The sequence below is a fragment of the Eublepharis macularius genome, chromosome 10 (genome assembly GCF_028583425.1).
Source record: "Eublepharis macularius isolate TG4126 chromosome 10, MPM_Emac_v1.0, whole genome shotgun sequence".
Lineage (NCBI taxonomy): Eukaryota > Metazoa > Chordata > Lepidosauria > Squamata > Eublepharidae > Eublepharis > Eublepharis macularius.
In genome coordinates this window covers 17,981,861-17,997,883 of record NC_072799.1, presented here as the reverse complement: position 1 = coordinate 17,997,883, position 16,023 = coordinate 17,981,861, and the positions used below count along the sequence as shown (strand labels likewise).

General features: G+C 45.7%; 1 protein-coding gene across 5 annotated transcripts in view; it reads right to left on the bottom strand.

Moving 5' to 3' along the window:
- ARHGAP24 (Rho GTPase activating protein 24) overlaps positions 1 to 16,023 on the bottom strand; it is a 426,579-nt gene that overhangs the window by 20,711 nt on the left and 389,845 nt on the right. For all 5 annotated transcript variants that reach the window (XM_054989835.1, XM_054989836.1, XM_054989840.1 and 2 more), the window contains 3 exons: positions 6,271 to 6,403; positions 4,125 to 4,198; positions 3,258 to 3,379 (listed from right to left, as the gene is read on the bottom strand). In XM_054989835.1, the coding sequence (XP_054845810.1) occupies positions 3,258 to 3,379; positions 4,125 to 4,198; positions 6,271 to 6,403 (329 nt within the window). The remainder of the gene's footprint in view (positions 1 to 3,257; positions 3,380 to 4,124; positions 4,199 to 6,270; positions 6,404 to 16,023) is intronic.

Here is a 16,023-nt window from a genome sequence, read left to right as displayed (position 1 = left end):
CAGCTCTGTGTTTGGAAATTCCTGGAGATTTTGGAGCCAGATCCGGAGAGGACAGGGTTTGAGGAGGGGAGGGACTTTAGCAGTGTATTATGCCATAGCGTCACCCATTTTCTCCAGGGGAACTGATCTCTATGCCCTGGAGATCAGTTGTAATTCTAGGAGATCTCCAGCTACCACCTGGAGGCTGGCAACCCTAACCCCTCCTAACTTACATCCACACTGACATGATGAGAATTAGCAGGGAACTTCTTGATACCATGTGCTAAACTCAACATAAGTCAGCATTTGGCACCTAATTGCAACCACAGCAGCAGCCATTTAGGGGAAAGGCTGTGGCTCAGCGGTAGAGCATCTACTCAGCATGATGACGGTTCCAGGTTCAATCTCAAACATCCCCAGTTGAAGGAAAAAGCAAGTAGGTGATGTGGAAAAACTCAGCCTGAGACCCTGGAGAGCTGATGCCAGTCTGCGTGGACAAGACTGGCCTTGACAGACCAAGGGTCTGATTCAGTGTTCAGATGACAGCAGCTTGTGGACTGCAGCATGTGACATTAGCATGTCCATGACCAAACTCATCTACGGAAGCATTGCTGGAAGTCTGTGAATTACAATGCAGTCTTGTGTAGAGGGACTGCCCTCAAGCCTGCACTATAAATATGCTGGTCTGGTTCTCAATCCAGTGTGGCAACTGGTGCAGTTGGGTTGCATGTTCAGCTTGGGGCGTCCCACTTGCATGACCGCTCTGCGGCGCATCTAACATTGCTCAGAGCAGTGGAATCCCCATTGCTGACTTGGTCATGGGACTCGATCCTCTGCTGATTCCAGAAGATTGATGGTGCTCGGGTGCGACATCAAGACAAGTTAAACAGCTAAAGAGAATGGCCTGCATGCTCAGGAATGGGGAGAGGACACCCAGGGTGGGATGGGGTGGGGAAGCAACAATAAAGGAACGGGAAGAGGAACCGTCTCATGATCATTTATGAGTTTCACTTCAATATTACTCGAGGCAGGGCTGGGATTCAGGAACGGCTGGGTCGAGAGACAAAGGTTTTGTCGACGAGAGCAGCCGTATCACACGGAGAAGGGCTGTTCAATTAATTTAATAAAAACATCTTCAACCACTCCAAACGGAGAGCAGGAGCGCCCGCCAGAGCGCATCATGCACTTGGTGCAGAATGCGCTGCTGCTTACATGATAAATCGCAGCAAACTCCCTTGGGGGCCGCAGCTCTCTTCAAAATGCATTATGATAAATGGCTGTGCTCCTTTCTGCAGCAGGCCGTGGAGTGCACGCAGCATGACTTCTGCTTAAAATGTGGGCCACATCTTTGGAACTTGGTGTCCAGCAGGGGCCACACCCCCTTTCCTCGTGGATTATTCTAGCAACGATGCTGGGAAAGTTACAATCATGAATGCCACTATAGGCGTTTGTCCCCTATTGTTTCTACAGAGGTTATATTTGAATAACGCGAGGTATTTTTCTTCAAATGAAAGTTACACCTGGCAACTGTTTAAACAGAGCGCTGTGCCGAACAGTCGCTTTTTTGAATGACTATAGTGACATCCTGATTCATCTTTTCATATCTCAGTGAGTTACGGGGAAATGCGTGCTATTTTGTAATTATGACAGAGGTTTGATTTGCATACTCCTATACTCTCTAATGAACAAAACAAGTCATTTGTAGACGAGAGGGATATAAATCCTCAGTGTCTGGATTGTTTAAATTAACTAGATGGCTTAGCTGTTTTTAATGATGATGATGATGATGATGCCTGCAAATACATCCATCCACATGCTTAGTGGGTCTTTACGTCTCAAGAGATGACCTATCTTATTAAGAAGTTAGAAGAATTGCCCTTGCTGGATTCGTCCAAAATCCATCCCGTCCAGGATCCTGTTTTTTGACCGGTTCATCGGATGCCCCCAAAGCATACAATCTGGGCATGAGGTTCTCACACTTTCTATATCACTTGAGTCCAGCGACTGGCATTCAGAATGGCTGAAATTTACCACCTCCTGGCCATGTTATATAGTAGAAATCACCGCATGGATCCTGACCATCGAATAGTGAGTTTCCCTGCTTGCAATTCATTCTGATGGCTTCCCCCAGAGACAGCGATGAATTTCACATGGCAAATTTCACATAGCCAGGATACCGTCAACCTACACAGGGCTAGAGATCCTCCTGGGGAATATAACATTGAGTGTATCCCTCTGTGCTTGCAGGAGCAAAACTAACGGAATAACATCTAAACCAGTTAAGAACTGGCATTCTGAGGAGGACTGGCCCCTTATGTCGTTTGCCTTCTTTAGTACACTGCCCTGCCCCATTCTAGTGCGGGAGAAGTAAGAGTACTTGTAAGAGAGAGAATCGTTCCAGAGCGGCAGCTGTGTCAGTCTGTTGCCACAAAAATAAGCAGGAATCTTGTGGCACCTTAAAGACTAAGAAGATTTTATTCTAGCATACGTTTTTCCATCCAGCTGCTAGAGTAAAAACCTGTTGCTTTTTAAAATGACATGGTATCACCTGCTTATTTTGAGGGGGAACGCACAGGAACGCAGTTCCGGCATTTCCCCAAAGAGGTCACATGTCAGGTGGCCCCACCCACCTGACTGCCATTTGGGCCCATTTTGGCCTGGATTGGGGCCGAAACAGCCTGGATCGGGCCTCTGACGGGTGGTGGATCAGTCTCCCACTCAGCAGCGGCCCGATCCTGACCATTTTGGGCCCCTTTTCAGCCCTTTTCAGCCTCTTTTTGCCATTTTGGGCCCAATTTCGGCCCTGAATGGCCAGGATTGGGTCCAAAACAGCCAGGATAGATGATGTCATGGGGTGTGGCATATGCAAATCAATTATGCCAATGACACACTTCCGGTGATGGCAAGGGGTGTGACATATGCTAATGACTTATGCTAATGCATTATGCTAATGAGTTCCTCCAGCTCTTTTTCTACAAAATGACCCCTGCAGAAGAGTATCTGGAGGCTGGTAAATGTTGCAATATCCATGCATCCCCACGGAATCTGCTGGATGCTTCTTATACATATCCCAGTAGATGCAACAGTCAGAGGTGAAGCAGGACTGTTCTGCACAAAATTATCTCAGCCCTGCAGTGTTTTGTTACAGTTACTTCATTGTTTAGTGACTGGTACTGGAAATGTTTTTTATTGAATGTGTACAGCCTTCTGCTGTTGTTCGCGTTGTAATGCATATCTCGGACTGGCTCATACTTCACAATCTGCCTTTCCCCCCTTACCTTCCATGATGGTCAGAGGATCTTCCACTTTTGGACGCAGGATGTTGGGACCAAACACAGTAGCAAGGTTTTGCACACTCATTTTGTTGACACCAGAGTAGGACTGGACTTCATCCAGGAATCTGTTAAGATACATTACAGACAAAAAGGGGAACGCTGTCTTAACATGATCGTCGGCAGAGCAACCCAGTAAGGGCTTCAATTACTGCATGTTAGGCTGCGTGTTCCCACACTGCATCAGCAACAGGTAAATAAGCACCATGTTGGAGAGAGGAATAACAGGATCACTCCCTGGGGGTGGAGTCAGGAAAATGAAAGGGATGGTGCCTTCTGGCCTGCCTTCATGGGCAATGTGGTCGTGTGCAATCCCAGGAACCCAATAAAGTGCAACAGGGTTTCAGTATGATCTGTGTTTTTCATCCATTTAACTGGTCTATTGTATGAAACTTAGGGCAGATATGCAATGCAAACCTATGCAGAGTCATTCCAGTCTAAGCCCTGGGCAGTCACTGAGTCAACTCCATCTTGCAATATCTGTTTTGAGAACTGTATGAGGATATTTAGGAGCCCCGTGGTGCAGAGTGGTACACCGTAGTACTGCAGCCCAAGCTCTGCTCTCGACCTGAGTTCGATCCTGGCAGAAGCTGAGTACAGGTAGCCGGCTCAAGGTTGACTCAGCCTTCCATCCTTCCAAGGTCGGTAAAATGAGTACCCAGTTTCCTGGGGGTAAAGTGTAGATGACTGGGGAAGGCAATGGCAAACCACCCCGTAACAAAAGTCTGCCAAGAAAACGTCATTATGCGACGTCCCCCCATGGGTCAGTAATGACTCGGTGCTTGCACACTTTACCTTTATGAGGATATTTACCTGCAGATATACTTCAATAAGTTGTAGTTGACCACCGGCAAACTCTTCACTTGTTTCACTAATTCATTCAGCCCCTGCATGAAGATTTTTAAAAAAAGCTTCAGACATTTGCAGCATAAACTCCCCACCACTCAGCATGTAAAAGAAAAAGCCTTCATGATAAACACGATAGTATTGGCTGGCTCCATGTGCCTTCAGTGCAATAAGAAAAGGAAAACATCCCCTTGATCTGTCTCACCAGAAACACCCCTGCCCAGAGACACCTCTGGATTTCAGGCTGGCTTTATAGTAAAACATAAAATCTAGTCTAAGTTCCCTGAAAAGTTAAGCCAGGGGAAGTGGCATGGGAGAGATGCTCAATGTAAGGGATTTTTTTTAAAATGGAGAAAGTCTGTCCCATTTCAGTGCAGCAGCTTTCCCTAATGTGAAATGCCATTCATCTCTGGGAGGCTCCTCCCTCTCCCTCCCTGCTTCCTCTCACCTGGCCTGGAAAGCAAAGAAAGGTGTGTGGGGGTGGGGGGTGGGGTGGGGAGAAGGCCACACTTTCAGGGCAAGGAGTTCTGCAAGGCGAGTTCTGCTGGGATTCTCCAGTTCTGCTCAGCTTTGTTAGTTCTTTTGGGGAGGCATTGGGTCAGAGGTAGCTCTTTAATGTTTGGGTAAGCCTTCTTTAACCTGGAGAAAGCATGTTACCCCCCGCCCCCCCAGGCTACAATGGAGAGTGGCTGGGGGGGGGGGGCTTGTTCAGGGGCCCATAGAACTGGACCCTTTGGTCTGATTCACTTGAATCGTGGGGAGCAGGGTTCTTTAAAGGACAGGCAGCACTCTCTATGTTGCAATTTTGGTGTAGTTTAAATTAAAACCAGACTTTCCACATTCCCAGTAAGTTTCCCCCATAGAGAATAATGGAGCTGAATGTATTCATGTTCCCGAAAAAAGCCGAATCTGAGTACTTTACTGGTATTTTGGGACCTGAATATCAGGGATACCAATATTTATCAGATTTCTGATGCTCGAATTAAAAAAATAACCATTTTTTAAAAGTGCACACCCCTCATTTCAACCAGAGCCTAGACGGCAACAATTAGGTTTAGGTTGGCTCTTATGCTGCTTGATTCCCTCCTGGCTCCAGTCTTACCGAAGATTTGGCTCATGGAGCCAGAGGATAGAAAAGAAAATCCCCAATGACTTTCTTATCAATGTTGAGGTTGCACAAAGCCAGTGTTTTGTGGACTATTTTACTGTGAATAAACTTGTGTAATACAGCAATCAAGCAAAGTTAAAGCCTAGTGAAACCCTCAAAGAGATCTGAAAACTCAGTTTGATCCAGTACAGGTTACTATGTCTATACAGTTCAAAATGACTTGTGAAGTTGTGAATGTGCAACAGATCCTTTAGGAAATGCCAAACAGGAATTACAAATAGAATCTTCCCATGGATAACACAGAAGCCCTTAGATTCATTAAGAAACACCAGTCGTGCTTCAACCTTAGCCTTTTTCAGAGGCTAAATGTTAACAAAAAGGACCTCAGTTCCCTATCTGTAGCCTGTACTCCAAGGAAGTTGAGAATATCTTCCTTCATAATAGAACTTGCCTTTTAGAATGCTGAACTTTTTGATTTGGTGTTGGAAATTTTTCCAGCAATTTTGGTCCTAAGGCCAACCTTTTTTTCTACCCCAAGAAAGAAGATATCCTTGACTTCCTTTGTTCCCTTCGTATTTTTATCTTGATAGACTGCATGAAAGTCAAAGTATCTGATCTTGTATATATACTCAATCATCCCTCATTGCATCTAATATTAGCTTTTTGGGTTGCCTTTTATTCTTGCCATGAGTTTGATGGGGCAGACAGTGTACATGACGGGCACTGCAGAAGAGGACATCTGCTCTGGGCTCATTATCTTCTTTATCTGCCATGTAGATAGTCAGAGGACTCTGTCTGAGGAGCTCACATCTTGCAGGAGCGCACTGAGTCCTCGAGAAGAGCAGCCCTCTGTTAACGTGTGCAGAGTTAGAAGAAGAAAATAATTTATGGAAAGGTCAAGTCTGAAGGAGGCCAATGGCGTGATGCCAATCTGCTCAAATTCCCCAAATAATATCACAAAGCAACTGATAATTTTGCAAACTGAAATGCAGGCTGCAAACTCACCGTTTCCTCCTCCTTGCTGAGTAGTTTGGCACAAGAAAGAAAATCTTCATACTTGGAATATGGGATAACTGGCTCTGGGAGCTCTCTGAGGTACAGTTTCAAAAGCGATGCCACTGTGTGTACGTCTGTGTTTCTGTGGGGACAAGAATGGAGAAGATGATCACTGGGAAGGGATGTCAGATGCCTGGAAGACTGTTGAAGGGATCTTCCAGCACTGCTGAGGAAAGCAGGCAGCGGAACAGAAAGATGTTAGAATCAGAGAAAGGTCTAATTGCTTGAAATGATGACTTTGCCCAGGTGCTTTATAAACTTAGTATGTTGCTTAAGATTTCAGTTCTTGGTATGGCTTTAAAGATTCCATTGCGGAACTAGTGAGAGCACCGCTGAATCAAAGCCAGGGTCTCTCGTAAAGCCTCCTGTTCATCCAGAGTTGCCAGCGAAATGCCTCCCAAAGCCATCAAGCTAGGCATGAAGACAACTGCCCTGCTGCGTTTGGCCTCCAGGGACTGGTCTACTGAGCCACAGTGCTGCCGACCATGGCGGCTTCATTTCGGTGTGGGTAGGGCTGTGCTGTAATGAAATGGATCAGAAAGATGCTTTAAAGAAGGGGAACTTTAGGTGGGTGTCCATGTTGCTCTGCTGGAGAACAGCAGGACTGAAGAACAGAAAGGGGCTGCAGCCTGTACCGCTGTGTATTGGACACGCTGTCTGTTGCTGTAAATATGCTCCTACTATGAAATGTATGCATTGTTTAACCTGTCGTGTTAATACTTATGCTTTGTTCCAGCTCTGTTGGATTTTTAAAAAATTATTTTTGATTTATTCATTTATTTATAAAATTTATAGTCTGCCTTTCCACCCTTTTAATCGTATTGGCTTACACTATGTAGTCTGCCTTGAATCTCAGTGAGGAAGAAATACTATAAATAATAGAAAAATAAAAATGAATAAAAACAAAAGCCATCTAAAACGACGGCTATCACCCCATCTTGGGCAGTGAGCTCCATACATTAATGATGTGTTGCCTGAAAACATAGTTTCCATTTGTCTGCCCTGAATCGACTCTAGGTCAGGTTTGTTGTCTGACCTTGCGAGAGGGAGAGAGAGGGAGAAAGAAATCTTCTCTATCCACTGTCTCCAACTAGGCACACATTTCTCTGCAAATGTTTGTAGCTTGGATTAATGAGCCAGTGAGGCGGAGGGACTTGGAAATGATGCTGTACCACATCTTGAACACTAGATGGTGGTGTTGTAAAATGAGATAATGAGCTTCCTCCATCCAAGCGTCTACCTATAGGGTTACCTCTGCAATTGCTTTAAGAGATGATTGTTGGGGAAGACAGTGAGCCTCTCTAATGAGACAGGAGCTTTTCTTAACGCAGGGCTTAATTTATAAAATGCCAGGATTAAAACACGCACAGGCCTCATTTATCTCTAATTTGCCTGAATGTAATATTTCATGGACCCAAGGAAGTGGGATTTGGCTCGTGTAACTTTACTCCTGCTATTTTAGCACCAAAAACCTCTGAAATCTGATTTGGAGAGCCCCCCCCTCCCCCCATGTCAGATGTGTGGGAGCTGACCGTGATTCTTGAACAGTGAGAGTCAAAATGCACTGAGAAAGGGGAGGGGGCTTCCTGTGAAAATCCACACAATGAAGTCTCCACCTCTGGGTTTGGAGGGTCTGTCACGAGGAAGGCAAATTTCCCACTCTTTGAAAGTGGCCAGCCATACAGAGAGGAATAGGAAACACTCTGTACTGTGGCTATTGCCGTACTTTTAAAAGAGTTGGGAATGCCTCCCTGTCTTTCGGCAACTGTTTTGCCAAAAGGGGGAAAGATTGAAAGTTTTGAGACACCGCCCCAGTTTTGGGATATTTGAAAAGAAGGTTGTGACTCTCTCCTGTGCCAAAATATTAACCATACAGAAATTTGTCCTTTCCCTTCTTCATTGCTAATGCAGAAAACAATTCCCAGCGAGCTTTGGCTGAAATAACCCTTGGCTAATGTTGGCCAATGTCAACCCCCTCCTCCAAGCTACTACCCCTTTTCTGACATGCTAATTTTCACCTTATTCATTTTTTCCTTCAACAGATGTTCATTTTAAAAAAACAGCAAATGATTCGAATTGCATAAGAAACACAAACTGAACAGCCCTGTCTTTGGTTGTTGTGTATTTTCCGGGCTGTATTGCTGTGGTCTTGGCATTGTAGTTCCTGATGTTTCGCCAATAGCTGTGACTGGCATCTTCAGAGGTGTAGCATCAAAAGACAGAGATCGCTCAGTGTCATCTGTGGAGATGTTAGCAGGTAATTTATATCTACTCAGGAAGGTGGGTTTGGGTTGCATCATCGTGTAAGAGTTTCCCAGGGTGTGGAATGCTAATGCTTCACTGTATCCTGATGCGGTTCTTTTGCATATGGATTGGTGTTTGATATGCTAATCTTATCTGCAAGGCTATTGTAAAATGCAGAGTATTTTGTTAGCCTGGTGTTTTTCAGTCTTTCAGTGCTATACCTCTGAAGATGCCAGTCACAGCTGCTGGCGAAACGTCAGGAACTACAATGCCAAGACCATGGCGATAAAGCCCAGAAAATACACAACAACCATTGTTCTCCATCCGTGAAAGCCTTTGGCAGCCCTGTCTTTGTTACTAGTACCGTGCCCCTTCCAGAAGCCATTGAAATAACATGCATGATTGAAGCCAATGTTGTTTATGCAACATCAAAGGTTAGGAATCTATCCCTCAAATGGTACTGATGTTAAAAGGCCAATATTAGTGCATCTCTGGTGATTGGCAGGGTACTGTGTGGTGGCCGCTGAACAAGGGGCTACTGCCCCCTCTCACATCACACCACTGAGCCAGGCATTTGTGGCCCACCCAGGAACTAGGAGCAGCTCATGGCCCTTCCTTCTTATTCTCCAGCTGTCCTTAAAGGCAGGCTGGCAAGCCACCGCTGATGGCATAGCCCCACATTTGAGCATTCCTATGACGCCTGGCTCATTTGATCCTTTCGCCTTCCAGTGGTTCATGGAGGAAGCTAGAAGGTTGCCCAGCAAGCTTTCATGGCAAAGGATCTCTCTACACAAGACATATTAGATGGGGACGCTCAAGTGTAGGGAGATGTAACATTAGCCAGGAAGGGTAGTTTAAAAAGTCAGAGCCGGCAGAGATCGCTCCTCCGAGGGTTTGTTAATTTTAGCTTCACCTGCCAGAAGGGGAGGTGAAATTGACAGAGCCTTTGGGGAGGCAAAGATCAAATTAACAAACCCTCTGAGGAGCGATCACTGCCTTTTAAAACTATGCTTCCCACCTAACATTGCATCTCCCTATACTTGAGCATCCTGTGTAAGCTGTCTTGTGTAGACAGACGCAAAGCGGGGATTCAAACTCTGGTCTCCCAGAACCTGGCTTGACACTCTAACCGCTACACAAACTGTCTAGATACTATTTTAATTATTGATTTTAATGCTATGTGGATTGATTATTGCTTTTTATTATTTTGGACTACTACCAGCACTTGATGGAGAGGTAGTATACAAATATAGTACATAAATAAATACATTTAATCCATTTGAAAGGTACAGATGACTTGTTCGTACAAGTAGTAACCCTCATATCATTGCCTCTAAAAATAGGCAGCACCACTAGGGTAGCAAGGTGGCAGCTATAGGAACCAATTTTATAGGTTTTTTAAAATGCTGCCACCATTGCAGGAATCTGGGCATACACAGATACCCACACAGAGGCCTGGTTGATCCAAATGGGGACCTCCATGCCACTGAGGGCCTACGACCCACTCCTCCAGTTCCCAAAGTGATTGCGTGGGAGACACCGACTGCCAGGTTCCCCTCCCATGTGCCCTGGCTTGCCTGCATCTCCACCTGCCATCTCAGGCTTCCCTTTGCCTTCCGTAAAAAGCTGACGGGGAAACTGTAAGCGACGATTCTGCTCCTGTGCTTGGCAGCGATAGCAAAGCATTAACATATGCATTTGCGGCGACCTGCTGTGCCTCTGTATTTATTGTTTATGGGGAAGAAGGATGAACAGCCTCAGGCTGTGTAACTGGTCTGACAGCCACTTCCACAACAGTTGCAACACTGCAAGGCAAATGAAAAATATGCAGTTGATGCAGCAAGCCGAGGGAAGGAAGTCCAGGATGAGGGGCTCAGATGAAAAGAAAGAACTCTTAATCTGCGCTGCCTAATTGCCAAGGAAGGGATTTGGTCTGTTTGCACAACATAAAGCCTTTATATTGTACTCCTGGTGGTGGTGGCTGCAGTGTGAGGACGGCGAGTATCCTGTTGGACAGTAAAAGGAAAGCAATTCACTCGTCTCTCTCTTTGTGCTGCCCGAGTAGCTCTATGCCAGCATATCTGCTCAAAGGGGAGAAGAGCTTGTGAAGAGTTAACTGAGAGAGGACAAGAATTTAGAAAATCCTCAGGGCATGTATTGTTTAATTAAAATTCTGTACTAATCAGCCCCAAATAGCTGGCTTGCAGCTGGCCGGAGTTACAGCCAGGGATTTAGGCATAGATGCTTGCAGGAGTCTAACTGAGAAGGTTGTGTTGACATCCTAAAGGTTTTGAAGCGGCACCTCCTCTTGTGCAGAACGGTGTTGACAAATTACACTGTGCCTATGCTTGTCTTGAAATTGTGGCCAACATTCGGTGCAGGGTTTTTTGAAGGGCCAGTTTACATAATTTTGTGGGAACAGACAGCAGCAGTTATTAAAAGAGAGTCAAACCTTGGGCATGTCAGAATCCATCATGAAAAAAGGGGTAGAGAACAATCAGTCCCAGGTCACAGAAGTAAACTAATTTAATTGCTAATGCACAAAATAACTCCCAGGGAGCTTTGGCTGAAATAACCTTAGCTATTGTCGACCCCCTCCTCCAAGCTGCTGCCCCTTTTCTGACATGCTAATTTAATGAAAAATTAGCTGGGTAATATTTGGCACCATTTTCCAGATAATCAAGGAAACCTGAGGCTAGCTTAAAAGAAGCCATATTTTTAAAAATATCTGTTTTCTGGCAAATCTACCCTGGACATATTAGAATAGAAAGAGGTCTGTGGTAGGTAGAACATGCCCCCCTCTTGCCCATGCGGGCATTCTGTGATCAGAGAGGGAAAGGAGAGAAAGATGTATAAATCAGCTCCAGAGCCTGGGTGGGCCACAAGACTCTGGCTCAGCGACATGATGGGGGAGGGGGCAGCAGCCCCTTGTTCAGCTGCCACCAGACAGTACCCTGCCACTCACCAGTACTGGAGCATGCAACTCACTTGCTTTGAAAAGCAGTGGACAAATGACCTCTTCTCCCACTGGCAGCTACTTTTCCATTGCACAAGGAAATTGCTCTGTTAGCACTGCATCTGAGCAAACTGCTGGGTTCCAAAGGTCACTTTTTTTCGGTCAAGGAAAAGTCTTAGATAACACAGCCCATATGTATAGGTGGTGATGGAAAGTGCCATCAAGTCATAGATGATTTATAGCGACCCCTGGTGGGGTTTTCATGGCAAGAGACTAACAGAGGTGGTTTGCCATTGCGTGCCTCTGCAACCTTGGTCTTCGTTGGAGGTCTCCCATCCAATTACTAACCCAGGCTGACCCTGCGTAGCTTCTGAGATCTGAAAAGATCAGGCTTGCCTGGGCTATCCATGCCACAGCCATATGTTAAGAGGGTTGTAAACATCACAAAGATTTATGGTGCACATTCCATAGGGATGCGAAGGACAAAAGACAGCCGTCTGAGAAGAATGAGAACATAATTCCAGTAGGACAGTTATAAATCCTGAGAAAAGAGTTTCAAGGGGTGGAATTATGCTTCTGTAATTTTAGGTTACCCTCTGCTGATGCTATTTATGCCCCTCTCCCACAATCCTGGCTGAGCATTGTGCACATGGGTTTTATGGAAGCAGCTTTCACAGCCGTGGAGGATTATTTGTGGAAACAGCAAGGCACATGGTGCTCACCAGTCCCATTTGAGGAACAGATTCCTAACCTTGATGTTGCATAAACAACATTGATTTCAACCATGGAAGTTATTTCAGTGGCTCATTGAAGGGGCACACCATATTCTGCCTGCCTCCCTGCCCGCCCGCCTGCCCTGGGAACACTGAAGAAAGGCCTGTCTGTCTGTCTATCAAGATTTATGCATCACCTTTCTTCAGTGTTCCCAGGGCAGTTTACAACAAAAAATACAACCAATTAAAAAACCACAACAGTATAACCCCTCCCCCCCTGGGGTTTCCCTGGTTGCCACCAGCGGGGAGGCAGGCAACCTGGGAAAGTGCGCACTGAACGCACTCCCAGTGGAGCGTGACAGCGCCACTTTCTGAAGTGACGTCATCACACCGTCCACGGGTGTGCTCTCGCGCTTTGTTGGAACCAATGCTGGCCTCCAAAGGGCCAGAATTAGCCCACTGCAAAATGTGAGCACACGCCCATGGCTGGTGTGATGTCATCACTTCCAGGAAGTGACGCCATCATGCCTCTTTGGGAGCTTGCATGAGCAAAGTGTGCGAGAGGGAACAACAAGAGGTAAGTCCCAGGTCTCCCACCTCCTGCTGGGAGGGTATAGGGACCTGGGAACCCTACTCCTCCACCATGTCCTCTTCACTTTCCCTGCCTCCTCTCAGCCTCTCCCCCTTTTTCCTGCCTCCTTCTCTCCTTCCTACTCACTTTTGTCTGCCACCCTGTCTTTGTCTTTCACCCTCCCCTTCCACAGCCTCTGCTCTACGGCCCAGTTGCATGGTGGGGAACCTGCAAGGACTTGCAGGGGGGTACTTCACTTTCCAAGGACTTGTAGGGGCTATAATAATACACTGACTTTGTTCACCTCTCTGAGTGAGGCGCTAATCTGTCTAGAAGAGCGGTATATAAGCACAGTTATTATTATTCAGCTTCAGCTGGTTCCTCTTCAGCCACAGCATTAATTGATAATGCACTTGGTGCCAATAAGACCTGAGCAGAATACTGCGGAGCTCAAACAGTGTGTTCAGTTGCTACAGCTCACAACAACCCACAGTCACATTTATCATGCTTTAAAATCTGCTTTTAATTTGTGCAAAGTAAACAGGAAAAAAGCCACTGCAGCAGTGATCGCTGTTATGGAATAAGCCACCCTGTGTGCTGATGAATCATTTGACAGCGTCTCAAGGCCAAGCTATATGTTACCTTTTATGCAAGTTTGCTATAGGAACTTTGCAGCCCTACTGCAGCTGTGACCTGATAGCAACTCCATTTAGAAGCACTGCAGGGACCGGATTTGGATTGAGATTGTGGGCTCCTGCCTCCCCACTGCATGTTTTCTAGAGCAAAAACAGCATGGGGGGAGGCCAGACCCCCTCTTCTCCCCACATTACAGTCCTCATGTGACTCAGGCCCCGGCAGTGCATCGAAATAGAGTTGCCACCAGGAACTTGCATGGCTGCAAGTCCCTGTGGACAACTGGTGTAAAAGGTAATGTGTAGTTTGCCCCTCAGTCATATGCAACCAGTGTGGTGTGGTGGCGGAGAGCTTGCTGATCTCGGACCACAAAGAGTTGGACTCAAATCTTTACTCAGCATGGTATTCACTTTGGAACCGGGGGCCAGTCTGCATCTCTCAACCTCACTTGCCTAGCAGGGCTGTTCTAAGGATAAACATGGGATAGCCCTGATTGAGACCACCCCAAAGAAGGGTGGAATAGAACCATTTTAAACAAGTTGTGTTCCGCAACCTGCATATTACAGACTCCTGCACAATGCCTTGTTGATGCAGCTAATGCTTCCTTTTGGTGGAAACCTAAGAGATGATGCCTGCTGCTTATTGATGTGACCCACAATGTCATGAGACCCTCTCAGTCGTGCACAGACCGCCCACCCCCAACCCACTTTCAAATTCCTTATCTTTTGTTTATCTATGGAAATCGCCCAAGAAAGTGTTCCCCCATGAATATTAATGCACATTCCTGTGACATTTCAAATATTTTCCTACCCTAACAGATCTTTCCAATTGTACAATAATGCCAACGAGCAAATTACAGGAGAGATAATTTACATTTTTGAAAAGGAGGGGAGATTCCAATTTCGTTTCTTTCATTAAACATTTTTTTTGAAAGACTTCCAGGTTTCATTTATTTTCATTTGTATATGTATAATTGAAGGTTTGCTTGCACAAGCAGGGGTTAAAAAGGTTGTGTGTGCTCCCTAATACAGCCCAAATGCATAATTGCAATGACTACTCAAACACATGTATAGCAGAATGAAATCTTACGGGAGCCACCATCCAATCTGGCACCGTAAGTGAAGACCCAGCGAGTGTCTTTTTGAAGAAACCCTGTGTAACTATCAGGACCGGGGGTGGAAAGTCCAGTCAAGTTGCAGCTGACTTACAGCAATACTGTAGTGTTTTCAAGGCAAGAGACTAACAGAAGTGGTTTGCCATTGCCTGCCTCTGCATAAAGTCCATGGACTTCCTTGGCGGTCTCCCATCCGCATACTATCCGGGGTTGACCTTGCTTAGCTTCCGAGATCTGATGATAAAAGGCTAACCTGGACTAACCAGTTCAGGACATAACTATCAGGCTTACTTGGGTGTAATAATGGTGAAAAATGTGGATGCTGTTCAAAATTTGTTCAGTTTGTCTTTACAGGAAAGCCATTAAGACATGGGCTCTCTTTTCTTGCTGGTGTACGCAGTGATTTTGACCACAGTTCTCCCTTTAGTTTCTGCTACTGAGGTTCTGGATAGAAATGCCACGCCCCCCATATCTAAGACCTGGAGTTGAGGAAAGAACTCATATTTTCATGTTTAGGGCAGAGCCTCCCTTCCATAAAAGAGATGGTGATCCTTCCTTACATGTCAATTGAGAAATTTTATTGATTAATGTTGGCAAATTGCTTTGGGACTCTAAGGTACTAGAGAGGAGCCACCTGTTTTGTGATTAACTCTTCAATGAAAGAGAAGCAAGCAATTAATAAAGATATGGTAGCATCTTAAATGCGAAACTTGTTTTGACAGTTTCTTGGACTTTCTGTGTTGCTTTCTTAGTTAACATTGCCCAGTGCTACTTAGTTTCTGCACATCCATCACCCATCATTTGATGAGCTCTCTAAGAGGAACAACAGAAGAGCTATTGCTGCAGCACCTTGGACAGCAGCTGAATTAAACATTGCTTGGTAGACAGCAATGGACTCAAAGTCTCTCTACACAACACATCTGACACGTGAAGAACACATGTCAGGAGATACAATGTTAGCTGGGAAGGATAGTTTAAAAAGACAGTGCTGGCGGCTGGGCAAAGGCTTTGCTATACGCTGGAGCTGTGTGAAGGGGCTGTGAAATGCCAGAAAGGAGCCCATTATAACCTCTCCAGGTCCAAGCCTGCCTCTGGAAGGCAGCTCCAGCCCATTTCCATTCCTTGTTGCCCTCTGGTTGCAATCCCACATAGTTTTAGATTGGAGAGGTGAAACTGACAGAGCCTTCGGGGAGGCAAAGATGAAACAAACCAACCCTCTGAGGAGCGCTCTCCTCCGGCTCTGTCTTTTAAAACTATGCTTCCTGGAGAACACTGCATCTTCCAACACTTGATGAACATGTGCTGAGCCATCTTTTGTAGAGACACTCTAATTTAGGCTGAGCACTGGGGATAACAGGCTGATAGCAGTTCTCCTCAAAGGACTTTCTTGTATCTTCTATCACTCCTTCCATCTGCCTTCAGTAGCAACTGTTCTATGTCATGAATCTGCCAACCTAAGGAATTTGCCAAC